The sequence below is a fragment of the Phyllobates terribilis genome, unplaced genomic scaffold, assembly GCF_046119375.1.
Source record: "Phyllobates terribilis strain yellow unplaced genomic scaffold, ASM4611937v1 Scaffold_1__5_contigs__length_1240528914, whole genome shotgun sequence".
NCBI classification, from domain to species: domain Eukaryota; kingdom Metazoa; phylum Chordata; class Amphibia; order Anura; family Dendrobatidae; genus Phyllobates; species Phyllobates terribilis.
The window spans coordinates 256,675,342-256,700,067 of record NW_027362761.1 but is presented as its reverse complement, the minus strand read 5'-3'; the positions used below and the strand labels follow the sequence as shown (position 1 = coordinate 256,700,067).

The window sequence follows — 24,726 nt, the reverse complement described above, 5'->3', positions numbered from 1 at the left end:
ATCTTAAAACTGCGGGATTGGACTACCAGCAGTGCCGAGCTTGCTCAGGAATGGCAGCAGGCTGGTGTGAGTGCTTCTGCACGCACTGTGAGGCGGAGCCTCTTTGAGCAAGGGCTGGATTCAAGGAGGGCAGCAAAGAAGCCACTTCTCTCCAGAAAAAACATCACGGACCGACTGATATTCTGCAAAAGGTACAGGGAGTGGACTGCTGAGGACTGGGGCAAAGTCATTTTCTCTGATGAATCCCCTTTTCGATTGTTTGGGACATCTGGAAAACAGCTTATTCGGAGAAGAAGAGGTGAGCGCTACCACCAGTCTTATCTCATGCCAACTGTAAAGCATCCTGAAACCATTCATGTGTGGGGTTGCTTCTCAGCCAAGGGAATCGGCTCACTCACAGTCTTGCCTAAAAACACAGCCATGAATAAAGAATGGTACCAGAATGTCCTCCAAGAGCAACTTCTCCCAACCGTCCAAGAGCAGTTTGGCGCCCAACAATGCCTTTTCCAGCATGATGGAGCACCTTGCCATAAAGCAAAGGTGATAACTAAATGGCTCATGGAACAAAACATAGAGATTTTGGGTCCATGGCCTGGAAACTCCCTAGATCTTAATCCCATTGAGAACTTGTGGTCAATCATCAAGAGACGGGTGGACAAACAAAAACCAACAAATTCTGGCAAAATGCAAGCATTGATTATGCAAGAATGGACTGCTATCCGTCAGGATTTGGTCCAAAAGTTGATTGAGAGCATGCCAGGGAGAATTACAGAGGTCTTGAAGAAGAAGGGGCAACACTGCAAATATTGACTTGCTGCATTAACTCATTCTAACTGTCAATATAACCTATTGGTACTCATAATATGATTGCAATTATATTTCTGTATGTGATATAAACATCAGACAAACACTAATAAAAACCAGAGGCCAGCAGATCATGTGAAAATATAATTTTGGTGTCATTCTCAATACTTTTGGCCATGACTGTACATTGTATAGTGACAGAAAACTGCTATTCGGTGCTGGGGGACTGCTTGGACTAGGAGGCACGATGTCAGTTGTCCTGTAATGATAATCTCCTGCTGATAAAACACAGATTGTATCAAAACAGGAAAACACTGCTCAGTAAGTGACAAATCACTGAAATCAAAGCATCTTCCCCTACAACATGCTCGTGTCCGATTACATAACAATAACCTGCTGACATATTCTATTTAAGTCTTGCAACCTATTTTTTTTTAATAACAACATACATATAGATTATAACCATGTTAAAAAGCAACAAAGAAAGATTCTAATTTGTTACGGAATCCACTGAAGAAAAAGGCAGTCCTTTAGTTTACTGTCACAAATTTGCAGGGTGAACTGACATGTCTGCACGTGGATTAGCCCTACTCAATGTCTAATCCATGTGCTACTATGCACCCAGATTTTCAAGTGGAAAAAAAAGCACAGTTGTATAAACAGCAACATTGGTTTTCTATTGAAAAAAATTGATTGAACTTTGTGGGAATTTTTCACCGGATTTTGGCACCTAAAATCGTTGCAATATAAAAAAAACTTGTCAGCATAACCCTACATTTGAAGCCGGACTTTCCTGCAGGCTGCAATGTGCTGATCACATCAGAATTCCCCATCTCCAATGAGGCTGAGCTGGTTGGCAGAGATTATGCTGGCTTTGGGCTGTGACTTTGCTCTTTCTTTCCTCCTCCCCTCTGTCTCTGCAGCACTGAGAGGAGAGGATTTGCAGCCATATTGCCTTTGCTTCAGTAAGTGCATAGTTTCATTGGCCATTTTTCTGTAGCATGGTAAGTAGGAATCCTCAATAAATCAATTAAGTTTAATTAAGAGCAGTTTTTCTAAGCTGTGGGTTACTGGAATTAATTGCAGGTTACAGAGCTAACGGCTATGTAATCACTATGCTTAACATCAGGCCACACCTCTCTAAAACGATTATATCAATTGTATAACTTGCAAATCCTTAAAAAAAACTTGTCTCCTCCAAAAATGCAATTTATCTATAGAGATAATGGTAATCATAATGAAAATAGCATTTAAATCATGTGATGGGGTGGTGCAGGGAGGTGTAACAGTTATTGCTCACCCCACAAAGTGTGCTGTAATCACTCCCCTACACTTTGATTGACAGCCAGCTCTGCAGCCTGTGTGTTTAGCCTGTGTTTGCAGGGCAGGCTGCCAATCAATGTAAAGAGGAAGTGATTGCAGCCCACTCTCTGTATAGTCAGTGGTGACTGTAAAGGCTACGTTCCCACCATGAGCTTTTGGTGCGTTTTTGACTGCGTATTTTTGCTGTGTCAAAAATGTAGCGTCTTACAGATCCAGCAAAGTGTATGGGATTTAGAAAAATCTCATGCCCTCTGTGATTTTATTTTACTCAGCATAAACTTCCCTGCGGTGCGTGTTTCAAATCCACAGCATGTCAATTTCTCTTGCTGGTAAGCTGAGTTTTCTGCGCAGATTATCCCCATAGTCTTACATTAGATGCGGAAAGTCCACAGGAAAAAACGCACGTGTGTGTTTAGTGTGTTTCCGAAGCGGAAATGCATCAAAAATGCATCTAATCCACACCTAAGTATATCAATAAAGTTTTGTCAAAGCCAAATACCAGGAAGTATCGAAAACACAGGAGCCTTATTTAAAGCATCACACAGCAAAGAGACAATAAAACGCAGTGTCAAAAAAGGGATAAAAAAATAATAGGTGCAGAAATGGTGCAGAAATTCATCAAAAGCTCATCAAAAGCTCATAGTGCGAATGTAGCCCTTCAGCTCTCTGCACCGCCCAAATGACTAGGAGCAAGTGTCTGCAGAGAGAAGAAAATGTAATTTTCTCCCTGTAGCTGCTGCTCCAGTAAACCTTCCAGACATAAATACTACTTACCAGCAGACTACAACTAAAGCTGCAGGTAAATAGCATTTTTGGAGGTGACGTGTTCCATTTTTATATAAAAGTTTGTTTCTGCATGTAGACCTGCAACCTGGAAACCTGAGAAGCATTTTAGTGTCACACTCATGACCATGAAGTACAGTGCATTGTGAAAGTATTTGGCCTCCAACGTCGTTCCCTAGAATACTTGGTGCACTGGAGGGGTTATGGTCCAGAGGGAAGGATGTGGGTTTCAGCATCAGAGGTGAATGCCCCCAGGCTGATTCGTTCATTCCACACCTCTTATCCTGAGAAACCTAGTCCTGAGTTTCCGGAGGCCACTCGTAGAAGGGAGGGGGTACTGTGACGGGTGTGTCAGATGTAACAGACAGTCGCTCTGCAGCTGGCTGCAGAAGGTCACTGTATTTGGCATTGCAGATGCCATCTTAATCCTTCTGACTTTTGGACCCAGCGGCAACCTGCCTCCTGCTCTGATTGACACACCCTGGTCTGAGTGTTTACAAACTCTCAGTCTGCTTCAGGAAGGTGGTGATATTCTCATTTCCCCTTGTGAAGGCTTGGAGCTATAGCAGTCAGCTAGCTTCCTCTCTGGTGCCCTTGGAGGACGTTTAATGTTATCTCTCTGGTGTCAGCTCAAGCTAAGTTTTCTCCCTTTGTTTGTCTCCCTTGTTGTCTTTAGTTTATAGTGGGGACTGACCAGTGCTCACTCCCTCCCTATCTAGGGCCTAGCTCTAGGGATATACAGGGCTTAAGTTTCCTGCTCGGCGATTGGTGTGGAACCAATATAGGGACGGTAGGGTGTTATTAAATCTGCCTAGGGGCTTTCTTCCCCTCATCCCTTCGTGTAGCACTTAGTCTTTCCCACACTGTGCGTTACACCAGCCCTCAGCTTTAGGCAGGGGGAGGGATATTTAGCATAGCTGGGAATTACAGAGTTAAATCCCAGCTCTACAGAGTTTTGAATAGATGCACCTGTAGGGTTTTTCTAAGAACCAGGAAGTTGCTTCATGGAGTGGCAATCTCCTGAGGGAAAGTCAGTCTGTTGAATGTTGAGCAAAGTTGAGTGTGCTACTGGAGAGTGACCAGCCAAAACGTGATCTGTAGCTGAGAGAGAGACATGCAGGGGTCTCTCTCTGAATGGAGACTGCGCTAAGCAGTCTGTTTATGAGAGCTGCAGAAAACCATGTGGAAGCTGCAGGCTGTTCAGTGTGAACTGTGCCAGGAGTTAAACACTTCTGTTTGGTGCTGGAAGCTGCTGGAGCTCAAGCTGAAGGGGATACCGCAACTGGTAGGATCGCGCCTCTTTTGTGTATGAAGTCTGCTCTGGGAGAAAGGAATTCAATCTATTCGGGTGAACCCGCACTGACATACAGTGCTGGCCAAAAGTATTGGCACCCCTGCAATTCTGTCAGATAATACTCAGTTTCTTCCTGAAAATGATTGCAATCACAAATTCTTTGGTATTATTCTCTTCATTTAATTTGTCTTCAATGAAAAAACACAAAAAGAATTGTCCTAAAGCCAAATTGGATATAATTCCACACCAAACCTAAAAAAGGGGGTGGACAAAAGTATTGGCACCCTTTGAAAAATCATGTGATGCTTCTCTAATTCGTGTAATTAACAGCACCTTTAACTTACCTGTGGCACCTAACAGGTGTTGGCAATAACTAAATCACACTTGCAGCCAGTTAACATGGATTAAAGTTGACTCAACCTCTGTCCTGTGTCCTTGTGTGTACCACATTGAGCATGGAGAAAAGAAAGAAGACCAAAGAACTGTCTGAGGACTTGAGAAACCAAATTGTGAGGAAGCATGAGCAATCTCAAGTCTACAAGTCCATCTCCAAAGACCTGAATGTTCCTGTGTCTTCCGTGCGCAGTGTCATCAAGAAGTTTAAAGTCCATGGCACTGTGGCTTACCTCCCTAGATGTGGACGGAAAAGAAAAATTGACAAGAGATTTCAACGCAAGATTGTGCGGATGGTGGATAAAGAACCTCGACTAACATCCAAACAAGTTCAAACAAGTTCAAGCTGCCCTGCAGTCCGAGGGTACAACAGTGTCAACCCATACTATCCGTCGACGTCTGAATGAAAAGGGACTGTATGGTAGGATAACCAGGAAGACCCCACTTCTTACCCCGAGACATAAAAAAGCCAGGCTGGAGTTTGCCAAAACTTACCTCAGAAAGCCTAAAACGTTTTGGAAGAATGTTCTCTGGTCAGATGAGACAAAAGTAGAGCTTTTTGGGAAAAAGCATCAACATAGAGTGTACAGGAAAAAAAAAGAGGCATTCAAAGAAAAGAACACGGTCCCTACAGTCAAACATGGCGGAGGTTCCCTGATGTTTTGGGGTTGCTTTGCTGCCTCTGGCACTGGACTGCTTGACCGTGTGCATGGCATTATGAAGTCTGAAGACTACCAACAAATTTTGCAGCATAATGTAGGGCCCAGTGTGAGAAAGCTGGGTCTCCCACAGAGTTCATGGGTCTTCCAGCAGGACAATGACCCAAAACACACTTCCAAAAGCACTATAAAATGGTTTTAGAGAAAGCACTGGAGACTTCTAAGGTGGCCAGCAATGAGTCCAGACCTAAATCCCATAGAACACCCGTGTTGAGATCTCAAAATGGCAGTTTGGAGAAGGCACCCTTCAAATATCAGGGACCTGGAGCAGTTTGCCAAAGAAGAATGGTCTACAATTCCAGCAGAGCATTGTAAGAAACTCATTGATGGTTACCGGAAGCGGATGTTCGCAGTTATTTTGGCTAAAGGTTGTGCAACCAAGTATTAGGCTGAGGGTGCTAATACTTTTGTCCGGCCCTTTTTTGGAGTTTTGTGTGAAATGATCAATGATTTGATTTTTGCTTCATTCTCTTTTGTGTTTTTTCCTTGCAAGCAAATTAAAGGAAGAGAATAATACCAAAGAATTTGTGATTGCAATCATTTTCAGGAAGAAACTGAGTATTATCTGACAGAATTGCAGGGGTGCCAATACTTTTGGCCAGCACTGTATGTGATCATGAATAAATACACAGGCCGTGTGCAGAGAACCGCTAGTATTAGTGGTTGCTATGGACAATAGCTGTTTTGGATGACTGAGCTGGGGCTAGTTTAGCCGTGTATGAGTAGCCAGAGTCTGTTCTGTCTAGTAAGCGTCTGGACAAGGCTAGAGATTTATGTTTATGAGTTTGTTTTGGTGCTGTGCAACCTGTGGAAAGCAATACAAGCTGCATGTGTGTGGACCAAAACTGCATTGTCCATGTGAACGCTACCTAAGGCTTAATGCCTACCTGAGAGAGTGAATCCCTACATATGATATTAAATAATATTATAAGTGATAGGCAAAACAGTTTTACAAAATTGTCAAACTAACCTGATTTGTTTTTATGAAGAGCTGAGTGGAAGTCTGGGATAGAGATAATTATGGATAGTGTGAGGATCTGAAGTTGTGGGTTGTACGCGGCCCAAGGCGTACTAATACGTATCTGTGCCCTGGGCCTTATGGACCTGATACGTATTAGTACGCCCTGGTGTTACAGCTGGTTGTTACAGCTGACACCCGGTGCTATGTGCCAGGAGCAGTCCCGCACCGCTCCCGGCACATTAACCCCCGAAATTCTGCAATCGAAATCGATCGCAGCATTCCGGTGGCAAGAGGAGGTACGTGCGATACTTACCTTCTCTCCCGGCGTCCCGCGACGTCTGAGTCCGGTCCCGGATGTTGCCATGGTGACCCGACGTCATCATGACAACATCCGGGTCACCAGCATTCAGGAAGTTGCTTTGGTCATGCGCAGTGCACGACCAAAGTAACTTCTCCCTGTGCAGCGATGACAGGCTGCATAGCACAGGGATGGTTCTGCATTCCTGTGCTATACAGCTGATCAGGCTGAAAACAGTGAAAGTCCCATAGTGGGACAAGGTGTAAAAGTAACAAAAGTATCAGAAAGTGAAAAAAAAATGTTAAAAAAAATTGTAAAAATATTTAAATTTTTAAAAAAAAAAAATAATAAAAAATATATTGTACCCATAAATAAATAAATAATCTTATGAAAAAAAAATAAAACAATAAAAGTACACATATTTGGTATCGCCGCGTCCAGAACGACCTGACCTATAAAACTGTCCCACTAGACAACCCCTTTAGTGAACACGGTTAAACCCCCCCCCCCCAAAAAAAAACATAAATCGATGTTTTATCATCATACCGGCAAACAGAAAAAGGAATAAAACGCGATCAAAAAGACGAATGTAAATAAAAATGGTACCGCTGAAAACATCATCTTGTCCCGCAAAAAACAAGCCTCTATAAAGCTCCAACAGCCGAAAAATAAAAAGTTATAGCTCTCAGAATAAAGCGATGCAAAAACAATTCATTTTTCTATAAAATAGTTTTAATTGTGTAAAAGCGCTAAAATAGTTTTAATTGTGTAAAAGCGCCAAAACATAAAAAAAATATATAAATGCGGTACCACTGTAAACGTACTGACCCGAAGAATAAAGCTGTCTTATCAATTTTACCACACGCAGAACGGCATAAAAAAAAAAAAAAAAACAATTCTTGAATTGTTGGTTTTTATTTATTCTGCCTTCTAAAAATCAGAATTGAAAGCGATCAAAAAATGTGCCCTAAAATGGTACCAATAAAAACGTCAACTTGTCCCGCAAAAAACAAGCCGTCACATGATGCTGTCGGCCGAAATCTGGAAAAATTATAACTCTCAAAATATGGCGATGAAAAATCTAATCTTTGCAAAAAAAATGCGTCTTTTAGTGTGTGACAGCTGTCAATCATAAAAACCCAATATGAATCTGGCATCGCTATAATTGCACCGACCCAAAGAATAAAGACGTGTAATCACTTATACCACACGAGGAAAGGCGTGAAAAATAAACTTTAGGGTTAGGGTTGTGCTAGGGTTTGGGTTAGGGTTGTGCTAGGGTTTGGGTTAGGGTTGGGCTATGGTTAAGGTTGGGCTAGGGTTAGGGTTGGGCTAGGGTTAGGGTTGGGCTAGGGTTGTGCTAAGGTTAGGCTAAGGTTGGGGTTAGGCTAGGGTTAGGCTAGGGTTAGAGTTGGGCAAGGGTTGGGCTAGTGTTAGGGTTAGGCTAAGGGTAGGGTTGGGGTTGGGATATTTTCAGAAGTAAAAAAAAAAAAAAAAAAAGACGACGATATGGTGACTAATGTTGAGCAAGTGCTCGCTACTGGAGTTTGCATCGGGTGCTCGGGTATGCACCGAGTATAGCGGGTGCTCGAGTGACATGCTCGAGTTTCCGCCCCAAATGTTTTGCAGCTGTTATACAGCCAAAAAAAACTCGTGAGGGTTGCCTGCCATGCATGAGCGATCCCCGCATGTTTTTTTTGGGTGTCTAATAAGCGTGAAACATGCGGGGCAGGGACTCGAGCATATCACTTGAGCACCCGCGATACTTGGTGCATACCCGAGCACCCGATGCAAACTCAAATAGTGAGCACTTGCACTCAAGACTAATGACAACTTATTCAATATGATGACCTAATGTTATCAAATTCTGTGTCGAAAATGTTCAAAATGTTCACTAGTTCACTATACCCCTTGATAAAATCCTGGAGGGGTGTAGTTTCCAAAATGGAGTCACTGAGGGGATGGGGGTGGTTTCCACTATTTAGGCACATCAAGGACTCCCCAAACGCAACATGGTGTCCGCTAATTATTCAAGCAAATTTTACATTCAAAAAGTCAAATGGCGCTCCTTCCCTTCCGAACCCTGCCGTGTGCCCAAACAGTGGTTTTCCCCCACATATGGGGTATCAGCTTACTCAGGAGAAATTGCACAACAAACTGCATGGTGCAGTTTCTCCTGTTACCCTTATGAAAATGCAAAATTGGGAGCTGAAAAACATTTTTGTTGAAAAAATATGAAAATTTTATTTTTACGGCTCAATGTTATAAACTTCTGTGAAGCACCTGGGGGTTCAGGGTGTTCACCACACATCTAGATAAGTTCCCTAAGGGGTCTAGTTTCCAAAATGGGGTCACTTTTGGGGGGTTTCCACTGTTTAGGCACATCAGGGGCTCCCCAAACGCAACATGGTGTCCGCTAATTATTTAAGCAAATTTTACATTCAAAAAGTCAAATGGCGCTCCTTCCCTTCAAAGCCCTGCCGTGCGCCAAAACAATAGTTTTTCCTCACATATGGGGTATCAGCGTGCTCAGAGGAAATTGCACAACAAATTTTGGGGTCCATCTTTTCTTGTTACCCCTGCAAAAATAAAAAAAATTGGGTCTAAAGTAACATTTTTGTGAAAAAAGTTAAATGTTCATTTTTTCCCTCCACATTCCAAAAATTCCTGTGAAGCACCTGAAGGGTTAATAAACTTCTTGAATGTGGTTTTAAACACCTTGAGGGGTGCAGTTTTTAGAATGGTGTTATTTTGGGGTATTTTCTGTCATAAAGGCCCCTCAAAGTCACGTTAAATGTGATGTGGTCTCTAAAAAAAATGGTTTTGTAAATTTTGTTGTAAAAATGAGAAATTGCTGGTCAATTTTTAACCCTTATAGCTCCCTACTAAAAAAAAAATTTGGTTCCAAAATTGTGCTGATGTAAAGTAGACATGTGGGAAATGTTATTTAATAACTATTTTGTGTAACATATCTCTCTGATTTAAGGGCATAAAAATTCAAATTTTGAAAACTGCGAAATTTTAAAAATTTTAGTCAAATTTCCAATTTTTTCACAAATAAACGCAAGTGATATCGAAGAAATTTTACCACTATCATGAAGCACAATATGTCACAAAAAAACATCTCAGAATCAGCGCGATCCGTTGAAGCGTTCCAGAGTAATTACCTCATAAAGTGACAGTGGCCCGGTCATTAACGTGCAAACCACCCTCGGGGGTAAAGGGGTTAATCACCTAGGCAGGTAAACAATTCAATTATTTTTATTCCTGATATCCACGGTCTTACTACAACTCCGGGTAGATGACCACAATGAGATGCCCCCAGTTCACAAGATCCCAACCTGGGACAGGTAGTTCCACTGTCCTGTTCCAGGCGATACCCACAGTCTCCCAACTTTTGGTTGGCCCACAGAATTTGTATCTTCCACCGGTATAGTCTGCAATCACAGCCTATGCTCCTCCAGACGACATATACCACAACCTTAGCGAGAGTACCCAGCCGGCAACAACATATAGTACAGTCCCAGCAAGTACATAAGATGATGCAAATCACAGATCCCCACCCTTCGCTTGCTCACCGGGGATTAGAGTCTCTGCGACTTTGGGGCATCCAGGGCCAACTACCCCAACCAGTAGCACCCCGCTTTTGGCGAGCCCCCACAGAAAGGAGGTAGCAACAAGCTTAAGAAGCTGACCGAGCACACTGAGGTATGTGGCCAGGTGACTTGATTGTCCAAACCTGGGTTTTCCAAACTTCTTTGTGGATTCAGTGATGGGTAGTGGAGCAGATCTGTATTCCACCAGCTGGAGCCATGTTTCCTTGCAAGGGCTGTGGAGTCCGAGTTGGAGTCGTGGAGGCGGTGCCCATTTTGGTGGAGTCGGAGTTGGTATAAAACGGACCGACTCTGACTACTAAAATATATAATAAATTGGGTACAGTAGTTCAATGCAGTTTGTGGGGAATATTTTTTTCATAACAATTTGGGAAAGTTATGAAATGTCCTATAAATGTCTGTCCTATTCCTGATATAAGGGTCTAGACTTTTAGCTGAGATGAATCTGTGTTACAGTAAATTTATCACTTAACCCTAGAACGCATGACCATAAAAATCTACTTTTTCACATACTTGGGGCCTTTTAGGCCCGTGTGCAAATAACATGGAATAACTCAAACAAAAATTACAAACAACTATATACCTGAGGAATACCTAGAGTTTCAAAATTCTAACTAAAGTAATCTTGCAGAAAATAGAAAACAATTAACAGGGTGGGCCTGCGAGGCCCCAGGTATGCGTTCTAGGGCTAAACATGAGCCATGTATGAGGTAGTCAGAGTCGTGGAGTCGGTGTCATGGAAATTGAGGAGTCGGAGGTTTGGCTTACCGACTCCACAGCCCTGGTTTCTTGGGCTGAGGTCCTGTATAGTCTCTCTGGAGACAGGTCAGCTTTCCTTTTATATTCCACAGCTCTCATTCAGAGCATTCTCCCATTGGATTGGGGGAAGGTGGCAGGAGATAATCCCTTAGTGTTCAACTGTTCAATTTGCCTGCATATTTTTCCTCCAAGTTATGCAAATTAGTACACCTTTGCAGCAATACATAATCAGCAGGCATTCCACTAATTAACATACAACAAGAGTCAAGTAATAGACTCATATAAAACAATGGTGCATGTACCTTGACCTACTGAACAAAGGAACAGTACATCTGGCATAATTAATAATAATTCACCCCCGCACTAATGATCAGATTGACGCTTTGATGTCACAGATATAATGTTTTTGGACTTTGTAAAAGAGATTGACACTGTTCCACATAGCTGCATACCGGGCAAATTAAAGGGGTTGTCCGGTCTAAAATGAAAAGTCAGTAGTTAATCAGTGTGACTGCAGACTTGTGAATCCTCCTAGCGTACGTACTGTGACCTCCGTTCCTGGAGCAGACAACTGCAAATCCTCACATTCACAAGTCTGCTGTCACACAGAGTGACTGAAGACTTTTCATTTTAGGCAGGACAACCCCTTTAAGGTCTATAGGTTTGAAAAATAAAGTTTGTAATTGGATCAAACACCGGTTCAATTTGAATAACTTTGTATTGAAACTCAGGTAGCAGTGCTGGGTGCACTATTATTCAATTTATTTATTAATGATACAGAAAACGGGATTAATACAGTTATATCTATTTTCAGAAGATCTTCACAAGTTACAAGCTGACTTGGACAAACTAAGTGTTTGGGTATCCATTTGGCAAATGAGATTCAATATGGATAAATGTGAAGGGCATTAATAATATGTGGGCTTCATATTTTCTAGAGGGAATAAAACTAGAAGAGTCACTTGTAGAGAAGGATCTGGGTGTACTTGCAGATTATTGACTAAATAAAAGCTTACAATATCAATCAACTGCTAGTAAGGCCCATGGAATAATGTCCTGTATTAAAAAAGCCATGGACTCACTAGACAGGAACATAATACTACCACTTCACAAAGAATTAGTTCAGCTTAATTTGCAATATGTTGTTCAATTCTGGACACTAGTTCACAGAAAGGATGCCCTGGAGTAAGAAAATGTATAAAGAAGAGCCAAAAAAATGATAACGGGCATTGAGGATCTGTCACGGACAGACAAAGGGATGTCTGGTGGACGGCACAAGACACTCATAAAACGGGATGATATAGGGGTTTAGGAAAGCCTTAATGGTCAGGAGCGTGGGATGGGACACCAGTCCTGACACCAACCTGTGTCTGTCCCTAAGCTCCCCTAACACCCTATCTGGGTCCTTGCCCCTGCCGCCATCACGTGCCTAATCCCTGACTGTCACCTCAACTTACCCTAGCTAGTGAACTGGCCGACAAGGACATTAGCCTTATCACTACTGGTAAAGTAACACAGGGTAAGATGACAAACAAGGGACTGGCAGCAAGAAAAAACAACTTAACTTAAAAACAGCAGCAAATCTCCGAATCTGCAGCAAAAGCTCCAATAACGGCACTAGGGTACAGAACTCCTACAGCGGCTCCACAGCTGGTCTGCACAGAAATTAACTCTCTAACCGACGGTCAGCTGATGGTTCATGTGGCTATTTAAAGGAACGTAGGAGTGGTTCCAACCAACTGTAACGGGTCCGGGAGGCGGAACCTCTGAGCTACTATACAAGGGGGCGGCCCTTGTAAGGGAGCGGGTGGCAGTCTCTGGATGAATGGACAGGGAGATACGGCAAGTGATCAGGGCAGTCTCTGGGTGAACGGACAGGGAGATACGGCAAGGGATCAGGGCAGTCTCTGGGTAAGGGGTAGGTACGACCTGTGATGGCAGAGCCTCCGGGTAGGCTAGCAGGCAGATGGTAGATGGGTGCTCCCAGGTGAGCAAGCGAGAGTCTCTGGAATAGCAGGTGGTCACGGCACGTGACGGCGGGGCCTCCGGGCTGGCAGGCAGGCAGGTAACGGAGAAGCGCTCCCAGGTGAGCGGGCAAGAGTCTCTGGAATAGCTGGTGGTCACCGCACGTGACAACGGGACCTCCGGGCTGGCAAGCAGGCAGGTAACGGAGATGCGCTCCCAGGTGAGCGGGCAAGAGTCTCTGAGATAGCTGGTGGTCACAGCACGTGACAACGGAGCCTCCGGGCTGGCAAGCAGGCAGGTAACGGAGAAGCGCTCCCAGGTGAGCGGGCAAGCTGGTCCATAGACAGACTGACCGGAGTAGTAAAGCAGACCGTCGGACCTCAGGCAAGCAGGCAGGTAGCTGATATGCGCTCCCAGGTGAGCGGGCAGGCTGGTCCTTAGACAGACTGACAGGAGTAGTAAGGCAGACCGTCGGACCTCAGACTGGCAGACAGGTAACAAGTATACAGGCAGGAATCAGGCAGGTAACTGGCAGGTAACTGGCAGGTAACTGGCAGGTAACTGGCAACGGGACCTGAGGGCTGAAGCACAGGTGAGACACAGGTGCAAACAACATTGCTCGGGCACCTCCATTTTGGAGGAGGTGCCTTTTATATGATGAAGTCCTCCGGCCATTGGCCGGGGACTCTTTAGGGCGGCGCGCGCGGCCCCTTTAAGAGGAGGGGAGCGCGCGCGCGCGCGCCCTAAGCACAGGGGCCGGGAAGGAGCGCGCGCCGAGAGCAGAGCAGGAGGAGGACGCCGGGACGGAGCGCGCGCTGACAGCAGAGCGGGGAGAGGACGCCGGGCAGGAGCGCGCGCTGACAGCAGAGCGGGGAGAGGACGCCGGGCACGGAGCAGAGCGGTGAGGGGAGCAGCGTCCCTGCCTAGCAGAGGGCAGGGACGCCAGCGCTACACCAACATCAGCTGACCAGCCTCAAAAAGCTGCCAGCAAGATACTAACATTAACCCTTGCTGGACCAAAGGAAAAAAAGACTACCATTTAAATTCCAGCATAGCCAGAGCTGCCACGAATCCTCTAATGATTAGTGACAGTACCCCCTTTTCAACGAGGGGCCTCAGGACCCTCAAGACCGGACTTGTCCGTAAATGATGTATGGCAGGGACACCTAAAACACCAGTATTCACCTCCGTAGACCCTTGGTCCTTAAGGTCACGGCTAACGCAGACTGACAGGGATGGTAATGACGTAGACTCCGGTGGCACGACAAATCTCCTAAGCGATGACCTGTGGAATACGTTAAGGAAATGCATCACTGGGGGTACCTCCAACTGGAAGGTTGTAGGGCTGAGAGCGGCTGTAACCCTATAAGGACCGATCACCCTGGAACTCAGAGTCCCATATGCATACCTCCACCTGATGTTTTTAGTGGATGCCCACATGTACTAGTTCACACACAGATCCTGATCTGAACGTTTATTACCACACATTCATTTGGAACCAGATAGTACTCTCCTTGCAGGACCAACAGCGGCGGCTTCCCCCAGTGTCAAAAAAACTCTTACCCTTAGGAGGCTTAGTGGTAACTAGCCCCCTTCCCCTGACCAATCCTCCTGGGAGGACACCGAGGTCTAGAGTTAATCTGGGATATTAGTAGAGTCTCCCCCCTATTCTCCACCGGAGAAGGAGGGGTAGGTTTCACCAAGACGGTAGAGATAGTAGCACCCAAGCAACTGTTCTTACCCCAACTGACTACTTCTCTGGACCACCAATCTATGACCAGATTATGTTTCTTCAGCCAGGGAAGGCCTAAGACGATGGGCGTAGGGAGAACCTCCAAGACGTAGCACAATAGGAACTCACTATATAGAATCCCTATGCGTAAGTTGACACTGTCTATGACTTGAGTCATATTCCTCTGACTAAAAGGAACGGAGTCCATGGCAAAAATAGGAATGGCTCTTGCAGGTGCCCTACCATGAGTCCAAGTAAAGTCAGCATCCAACAAGTTGCCTCCAGCTCCACTATCCAACAAAGCCGGAATAGTCTCCATTTTCCCACCCACTACTATTTCAGCTGAAATGGAATGCGAAGGCATATTAATGGAGGAAATGTACACACCTTGGTCGTGTCCCTCTACACGACCAGGGGGACGTGGCTTATGCGATGTAATAGCAAGTTTGCCAGAAGATGGACAGACATTGATGTAATGAACCATAAGACCACAGTAAAAACATGCCCCCTTCCCACGGTAAACCACAGGCATCCTACTAAGAACGGAGGCCCCCCCCCAACTGCATGGGTTCGTCTGAGAGCACCTGCGTCACCTCCTCCTAGGAACAACAGCAGGGGGCAGAATTGGTGTAGATCTCTCCCTGAGGCATCTATCCACCCTGATGGCAAGGGCCATAGCGGCCTCCAATGACCTTGGAGCAGCATATTGGGCCGGAGAATCCTGCAACCTACACACGTGGTCAAAATTGTTGGTACCCCTCGTTTAATGAAATAAAAACCCTCAATGGTCACAAAAATAACTTGAATCTGACAAAAGTAATAGTAAATTAAAAATCTTTGAAAATGAACAAATGAAAGTCAGACATTGCTTTTCAGCCCTGCTTCCAAAGAATTAAAAAAAAAATTAAACTCATGAAATAGGCCTGGACAGAAATGATGGTACTCTTAACTTAATATTTTGTTGAACAACCTTTTGAGGCAATCACTGCAATCAAACAATTCCTGTAACTGTCAATGAGACTTCTGCACCTCTCAACAGGTATTTTGTGTTATGATCTGCAACATAAACTAAGGAAAGATAGGGGAAAGCTGTCCCTATAGTAAGACTAAGCTGAATCCCTACGACGTAGCGGGCTGCCTTTTCCTTGTGAACAGACCCGCCTTAGTCCTCGGCTAGTCTGAACGAAGACCTATAGAGTTAAGGGAGGGGTCACTAAAAGAACTAAGGACTGGGACAAAAATGGGACACCTCCTAAACAGAAGTAGATGCAGAGCACAAAAGGCAAACAGACAAAACGTATTAGAGGTCCCAGAGGACCAAGCAAACTAGACAGAGATAGGCACCAAAGCACCTGGCTAGAATGACAGTCCAACAACACTGAAGTCCAGCAAAGCCAGAAGAGCGGAGCTGGAATAAATAGGCAGATGGTCACGTGACCGCAAAACACAAGACAGCAAAAACTTACAGAAGGGTTCTAACAGTACCCCCTCTTCTATGAGGATCCTCCGGATCCTCCAGGCCCAGGCCTATCAGGAAACCTCCTGTGGAAAGCTTTAACAAGCCTTGGAGCAGAGACATCATCCGTCCTTACCCAGGAGTTGTCTTCAGGACCGAAACCCTTCCAGGAGACAAGATACTGTAATTTCCCACTATGCCATCTAGAATTCAAAATACGAGAAATGTCATATTCGCCGTCTTCCACCACAGGAGGAACTGTGACAGTGGCGTCCCTATTAGATATGTCAGCCTTTTTCAACAAGGAAACATGAAACACAGGATTAATCTTCCAGGAAGTAGGGGCATCCAACCAAACAGCAGACTGGTTAACAACCTGAAGCACTTTAAATGGACCCACAAACTTAGGACCCAGTTTTTTAGAGGGAATCCTCAACCGCAGGTTCTTCGAGGACAACCAAACCATGTCACCACAGTAAACAAAACCTCTTTACGTTTCCTGTCAAAATACTTCTTGGACTTCTTGTTAGCCTCTTGCAGGTTACAATGTACATTAGTCCAAACTCTCTCCAAGTCACCGGAAAAATTCTCCTCCTCCGGCACCGCCGACCCCAATTTGGAGAACGAACCAAAAGACGGATGTCTCCCAGTACAACAAAAAAAAGGAGAACACCCAGCAGAGGAGGATGTATGATTGTTAAGAGCAAATTCTGCGAGAGGCAGAAACTCAGACCACACCTCTTGATTGTCCGCCACAAAACAACGCAAAAACTGTTCTACATCCTGGTTCTTTCATTCAGTCTGTCCATTTGACTCAGGATGATAACCAGACAAAAGTGACAAATGGACTCCCAACCTGTCACAAAAAGCATGCCAAAAGCGAGCCACAAACTGAGGTCCTCTATCAGAAACAATATCCGTGGGAACGCCATGGAGCTTGACAATCTCCTTAACAAACACCTTAGCGAGTGTCTTGGTGCAGGGCAACTTCATGAATGGAACCAAATGACATATCTTACTAAAACGGTCCACGACCACCCAGATGACAGTAAAACCCTCGGACACAGGAAGATCAGTAATAAAATCCATAGTGAGATGCGTCCAAGGCGCAGTAGGAACCTCCAGAGGGCAAAGCAACCCCGCAGCAGGAGTATGTGAAGTCTTTGACCTAGCACACACAGTACACTGACGCACCCACTTGATGACTTCCTTCTGCCATCCAGGCCACCAAAAACTGCGACTGATAAGTCTCTTAGTCTCCGAAACTCCTGGATGACCTGCCAACCGAGACTCATGACACTCCACAAACAAACCTCTCCTAAAGGCTCTAGGCATGAACAATCTCCCATGGGGAGTGTTAGATGGAGCATCATCTTGAGCATTCAGAATCCCATTCTCCAAAACGGAGTCCAAAGCCGCCACCACAACTCCTTTCTGCAAAATGCTCTCCTCCTTGTCACCGACTGTAGGAGAGAAGCTGCGAGATAAAGCATCGGCTTTAACATTCTTAGTACCAGGGATATAGGTAACAGAAAAATGAAACCGAGAAAAAAAAAGTGCCCACCTAGCTTGACAGGCATTCAAACGCTTGGCAGCATCCAGATAGATCAAATTCTTATGATCTGTGAAAACCTGAATAGGAAATCTAGCGGCTTCCAAAAAATGACGCCGGTGTTCAAATGCAAGTTTAATAGCCCGCAACTCCCGATTTCCAACATCATAATTCAGTTCGGTTTCCGAAAATTTTTTCGAAAAAAAGGCACAAGGATGTACTCCACCCTTGTTCTCTTGAGACAAAACTGCTCCGACCTCCACTGATGAAGCATCGACCTCGACCAAAAAAGGCTTGGTCTCATTAGGCTGCATAAGGATAGGGGCAGAACTGAACCTCTCTTTGAGATACTCAAATGCTTCAATGGCCTCAGTAGTCCACTGGGCCGTATTCGCACCATTCCTGGTGAGATTGGTTAGAGGTTTAACAATTACAGAAAAATTCTTAATGAATTTCCTGTAATAATTGGCAAAACCCAAAAATCTCTGTATAGATTTCAAACCAATAGGCATAGGCCATTCCTGCACAGCCTGAACCTTCACCGGGTCCATCTCAAAGCCCTCGCTGGAGACAATGTAGCCCAAAAAACTAATTTTCTGCACAGCGAACTCACATTTCTCCAGCTTAGCAAAGAGTGAATTATCACTTAATAACTGCAAAACTTCACGTACACTCTGCCAATGAGACTCGAGATCTGGTGAATAAATCAAAATGTCATCCAAATACACAACCACATTCTTACCAATCAAAGGTCTCAGGATGTCATTAATAAGGTTCTGAAAAAATGCAGGTGCATTGGTAAGACCAAAAGGCATCACCAGACTCTCAAAGTGACCTACCGGAGTGTTAAAAGCAGTTTTCCATTCATCACCCTCCTTCACACATAACAAATTGTATGCCCCCCGAAGATCAATTTTGGAGAACCACTTGGCCCCCACTAACTGGTGAAGCAAGTCAGGAATTAACGGCAATGGGTAGGAATTGCGTACGGTAATCTTATTAATTTCACAAAAATCCAGACATGGATGTAAACCGCCGTCCTTTTTTTTAACAAAGAAGAATCCAACTGCCACAGGTGACTTAGAAGGTCTAATGTGACCAGCAGCCAGGCTAGTCTGTATGTACTCCTCCAAGGCCTTTCTTTCAGGGATAGTCAGATTAAACAAGCGACTTTTGGGAAGAGTAGCTCCAGGAACAAACTCAATGGTGCAATCATAATCTCTATGAGGATGTAAAACTTGTGACTCCTCCTCTGAAAAAACCCTCCAAAAATCTTGAATAGGTACAGGTAATTCCCCCTTTTCCACAGCCGCAATGCGACCATTACAACATTTATCATAGCACTTCGGACTCCAAGACTTAATCACATTAGTAGACCAGTCCAATAAAGGATTGTGCAGTCTTAACCAAGGCAATGCTAGAACAATTGGAGAGGGCAAATTATCCAAAACAACCAAGTCCAAAATGTCTTGGTGATCTTCATTGATAGTGAGAGGAAATGCAGCAACCTTGTGAGTAATACATTTCAAGGGAGTGTTATCAATTGCAATCACAGAAATAGGTGATGACAAAGGTTTGGATTTCAATTTAAAGTTTTCCAAAAACCCTTTATCAATCACATTAAGTGTTGAACCACAATCCACAAATACCAGAAATTCAATCAAATCTCCCTGCAGAGTAGTACTCCCAGAAAGAAACACTCCTGCAGAGCGTAAACAAGCTATAAGGGCGTAACTGACCTTTTTTTTTTCTTTACTTAAACGACACTCGCAATACTTAATCAAATGATCATCTTTACAACAATAAAGGCACAAACCTTCGGCAAATCTCCGATCTCTTTCCTGAGAGCGGTGTGACATCGCCCCAACCTCCATTGGGTCTCCGCTGTCAGAGCAGATTTTCTCAGAACTAGGACCTGAAGTTACAGGAGTTTTTACATCATTAACCCTGGACCTCAGTCTCCTGTCCAAACGAACAGCTAACTGCATAGCTTCCTGCAGAGTCTCAGGTGCAGGGAATGCAATTAGCAAATCCTTAACACTTTCACTCAGACCAGCAAGAAATAAACATCTTAGCGCAGAATCATTCCATTTAACTTCTGAAGCCCATCTCCTGAAGTGTGTGCAATAATTTTCAACATCATCTGACCCATGATTCAAACGTCTAAGTTCTGATTCAGCAGATGAGATTCGATCAGGATCGTCATATAATAGCCCCATAGCAGAAAAAAAATCTTCAACAGAACTTAAACACGGATCATTAGGCTGGAGAGAAAAGGCCCAACCCTGTGGTTCTTTGCGCAAAAGTGACATAATAAAACCAATGCGCTGTGATTCATTCCCAGAGGATCTTGGTTTCAAACAAAAATATAACAAACAAGCATTTTTAAAGGAAAAAAAATCTTGCTGTTTACCATAAAAAAAATCAGGCAGTTGAACCTTGGGTTCAACAAAATGCGCTCCAGGACAGCTACTCACGTGTTGCTGAAGCTCGGCCACCTCCAGAGACAATCCCTGCAGGCGTTGAGCCAACTCCTGGACTGAAACCATACTGATTCCCGAATTTCTTCCCTTTTCGTTTTTTTTTTTTTTTTTTTGGGCTGGACTTACAGTTATGATCTGCAACATAAACTAAGGAAAGATAGGGGAAATCTGTCCCTACAGTAAGACTAAGCTGAATCCTTACGATGTAGCGGGCTGCCTGTTCCTTGTGAACAGACCCGCCTTAGTCCTTGGCTAGTCTGAACGAAGACCTATAGAGTTAAGGGAGGGGTCCCTAACAGAACTAAGGACTGGGACAAAAAATGGGACACCTCCTAAACAGAAGTAGATGCAGAGCACAAAAGACAAACAGACAAAACGTACTAGTGGTCCCAGAGGACCAAGCGAACTAGACAGAGACAGGCACCGAAGCACCTGGCTAGAGAGACAGTCCAACAACACTGAAGTCCAGCAAAGCCAGAAGGGCGGAGCTGGAATAAATAGGCAGATGGTCACGTGACCGCAAAACACAAGACAGCAAAAACTAACAGGAGGGTTCTAACATTTTGGCCCACTCCTCATGAATGAACTGCTCCAGTTTTCTCGTGTTTGAAGGTTGCCTATTCCAGAAGGCATGTTTCAGCTCTTTCCCAAGATGCTCAATAGGATTTAGGTCAGGGCTCATAAAAGGCCACTTCAGAATAGTCCAATGTTTTCCTCTTAGCCATTCTTGGGTGTTTTTAGCTGTGTGTTTTGGGTCATTATCCTGTTACAAGACCCATGACCTGAGACTGAGACCAATCTTTCTGACACTGGGCAGCACATTTCTCTCTAGAATCCCTTGATAGTCTTGAGATTTCATTGTACCCTGCACAGATTCAAGACACCCTGTGCCAGATACAGCAAAGTAGCCCCAGAACATAACAGAGCCTCCTCCATGTTTCACAGTAGGGACAGTATTCTTTTTTTGATATGCTTCATTTTTCCATCTGTGGACATAGAGCTGATGTGCCTTGCCAAAACCTTCCATTTTTGTCTCATCTGTCCATAGGAAATTCTCCCAGAAGCTTTGTGGCTTGTCAACATGTAGTTTGGCAAATTCCAGTCTGACTTTTTTATGATTTTTTTTCAACAATGGTGTTCTCCTTGTTCGTCTCCCATGAAGTCCACTTTGGATCAAACGACAACGGATGGTGCGATCTGACACTGATGTTCCTTGAGCTTGAAGTTCACCTTTAATCTCTTCAGAAGTTATCCTGGGCTCTTTTGTTACCATTCGCATTATCAGTCGCTTTGATTTGTCATAAATTTTCCTTCTGCGGCCACGTCCAGGGAGGTTGGCTACAGTCCCATGGATCTTTGGATCTTAAATTTCTGAATAATATTTGCAACTGTAGTCACAGGAACATCAAGCTGCTTGGAGATGGTCTTATAACCTTTACCTTTAACATGCTTGTCTATAATTTTCTTTCTAATCTCCTGAGACAACTCTTTCCTTTGCTTCCTCTGGTCCATGTTGAGTGTGGTACACACCATGTCACCAAACAGCACAGTGAGTATCTGTAGCCCTATATACAAGCCCATTAACTGATTACAAGATTGTAGACACCTGTGATGCTAATTAGTGGACACAACCTGATTTAACATGTCCCTTTTGTCACATTATTTTTAGGGGTACCATCATTTCTGTCCAGGCCCATTTCATGAGTCTATTTTTTTTACAAAAATTATGTGGATGCAGGGTTGAAAAGCAATGTCTGACTTTCATTTGTTCATTTTCATAGATTTTTAATTTATTATTACTTTTGTCAGATTCAAGTTATTTCTGTGACCATTGTGGGTTTTTCTTTCATTAAACGAGAGGTACCAACAATTTTGACCACGTGTGTAACTAACAGACCCTCACAAAAATAATTCCTAAGGGCCGGATCATTCCACTGAGTGTCAGTGGCCCACCTCCGGAACTCCAAGCAGTACTCCTAAGCCGGCCGGGCCCCTTGCTTGATCTTATGGAGTTTTGACTCAGCCAGGGAGATGCCATCAGGATCACCATATACCAGGGCCAATGCCGAAAAAAACTCATCCACCGACCACAAAGATGGAGAGTTAGTGGGTAGGGAGAAAGCCCAGGACTGGGGATCACCCCCAAGAAGGGAGACCACAATCCCCACTCATTGTTCCTCATTCCCTGAGAGAAAAGCTGCCACGAATCCCCTAATGATTCATGACAGGATCTTAGTTATGAAGAAGATTTGAAGAATTACATTGATTTAGTCTTGATAAGAGATGTCTAAAGGTTGACATGATTGATTTGTACAAGTATATAAATGGAGTAAAAGTTTCAATCCATAGGAGAAAGGATTTCTTAACTGGGACAACTTTTAATCTGTGGAATATCCTTCCTGAAGAGCTAGTCACAATAGGAACTGACCAATGTTTTAAAAAAAAGGTTTAAATCCTTTTTTAACACCTTAACTAATGCTGATATGCATTAAAATGGCGGCCGCGAAAAGACTTTATTCCCTCATTGCCGTTTTAAAACAGTGATTGGAATAAGGGTGTAGTGCCTGCTAGAGTCGGAAAAACATGATCAGGCCCAGATTTTCCAGTCCCCAATTCAGTGAATAACAGCGATCACGAAAAAAAAAAAAAATGTGCCCACTGTTAAAATCATTTCTCTCTCTTCTCACATGAAATACATGTCAGAGGAGAGAAAAATGATGTCCCACAACACCCCCCCCCGGGACCTCCGCCATTCCCCGGTCCCTCCTGCTCCGTCCCAGGACCTTTGCATCATGTTTCTAAGATCTGAAGATCACCACCCGGCAACAGCAGAGGTATTTTTCCTATTGGTTCCTTGATCACTGATAGACCCTATAATAATGATCAAAAGCCAAAAATGAGTAAATTAAATCCCTCTTTCTCATCCCCTTAATCAGATAAAAATTATAGAATAAAAAGATATATTTTTTTCCATTCGTTGCCATTAGGGTTGGGGTTAGGATTGTGATTAGGGTTGTTTTAGGGTTAGCGTAGCAGTTAGGGTTGTGCTAGGGTTACGGTTGAGGTTAAGCTTGGGGTTAGGGTTGTGGTAGGGTTAGGGTTGTGATTATGTTTAGGCTTAGGGTTGGAGTTAGGATTTTTTTCTTCAAAAGTTAAAAAAAGAAATGACGATGATATGAAGACTAATGTTGAGCGCAAGTGCTCCCTACTTGAGTTTGCATAGGGTGCTCGGCTATGCATCCAGCATTGTGGGTCCTTGAGTGACATGTTCGAGTCTCCGCCTCACGTTTCGCGGCTGGTAGACAGCCGAAAATACATGGGGGGATTGCTTGCCATACACGGGCAATCAATCCCCGCATTTTTTTTAGGGGAATCTAACAGCCGTGAAACATGCGGGGTGGGAACTCGAGCATGTCACTCGAACACCCGCGATACTCGGTGCATATCCGAGCACCCGATGCAAACTCAAGTAGCGAGCACTTGCGCTCAACACTAATTATGATACAGGTCTAGCAAAAGTTAAGAGACCACTGCAAAATTTTCAGTTTCTCTGATCTTTCGCTTTAGAAATTTTTTTTTTAGTAAAATGTACAGTACAGACCAAAAGTTTGGACACACCTTCTCATTTAAAGATTTTTCTGTATTTTCATGACTATGAAAATTGAACATTCACACTGTAGGCATCAAAACTATGAATTAACACATGTGGAATTATATACTTAACAAAAAAGTGTGAAACAACTGAAAATATGTCTTATATTCTAGGTTCTTCAAAGTAGCCACCTTTTGCTTTGATGACTGCTTTGCACACTCTTGGCATTCTCTTGATGAGCTTCAAGAGGTAGTTACCGGAAATGGTCTTCCAACAATCTTGAAGGAGTTCCCAGAGATGCTTAGCACTTGTTGGCCCTTTTGCCTTCACTCTGCGGTCCAGCTCACCCCAAACCATCTCGATTGGGTTCAGGTCTGGTGACTGTGGAGGCCAGGTCATCTGGCGTAGCACCCCATCACTCTCCTTCTTGGTCAAATAGCCCTTACACAGCCTGGAGGTGTGTTTGGGGTCATTGTCCTGTTGTAAAATAAATGATGGTCCAACTAAACGCAAACCGGATGGAATAGCATGCCACTGCAAAATGCTGCGGTAGCCATGCTGGTTCAGTATGCCTTCAATTTTGAATAAATCCCCAACAGTGTCATCAGCAAAGCACCCCCACACCATCACACCTCCTCCTCCATGCTTCACGGTGGGAACCAGGCATGTAGAGTCCATCCGTTCACCTTTTCTGCGTTGCACAAAGACACGGTGGTTGGAACCAAAGATCTCAAATTTGGACTCATCAGACCAAAGCACAGATTTCCAGTCGTCGAATGTTCATTCCTTGTGTTCTTTAGCCCAAACCAGTCTCTTCTGCTTGTTGCCTGTCCTTAGCAGTGGTTTCCTAGCAGCTATTTTACCATGAAGGCCTGCTGCACAAAGTCTCCTCTTAACAGTTGTTGTAGAGATGTGTCTGCTGCTAGAACTCTGTGTGGAATTGACCTGGTCTCTAATCTGAGCTGCTGTTAACCTGCGATTTCTGAGGCTGGTGACTC

At 44.1% G+C, this 24,726-nt stretch overlaps 1 protein-coding gene across 5 annotated transcripts in view; it reads left to right on the top strand.

Moving 5' to 3' along the window:
- The first annotated feature begins 1,641 nt into the window (after nucleotides 1-1,641).
- LOC141256953 (cytosolic phospholipase A2 gamma-like) overlaps nucleotides 1,642-24,726 on the top strand; it is a 207,619-nt gene continuing 184,534 nt past the window's right edge. The window contains exon 1 of one of the 5 annotated variants that reach the window (XM_073671208.1): nucleotides 1,642-1,769. In XM_073671208.1, the coding sequence (XP_073527309.1) occupies nucleotides 1,643-1,769 (127 nt within the window). In that variant the 5' untranslated portion in view covers nucleotide 1,642. Of the gene's footprint in view, nucleotides 1,809-24,726 lie in introns of all 5 variants that reach the window. The other 4 variants (XM_073671211.1, XM_073671210.1, XM_073671218.1 and 1 more) reach the window with 4 other exon arrangements.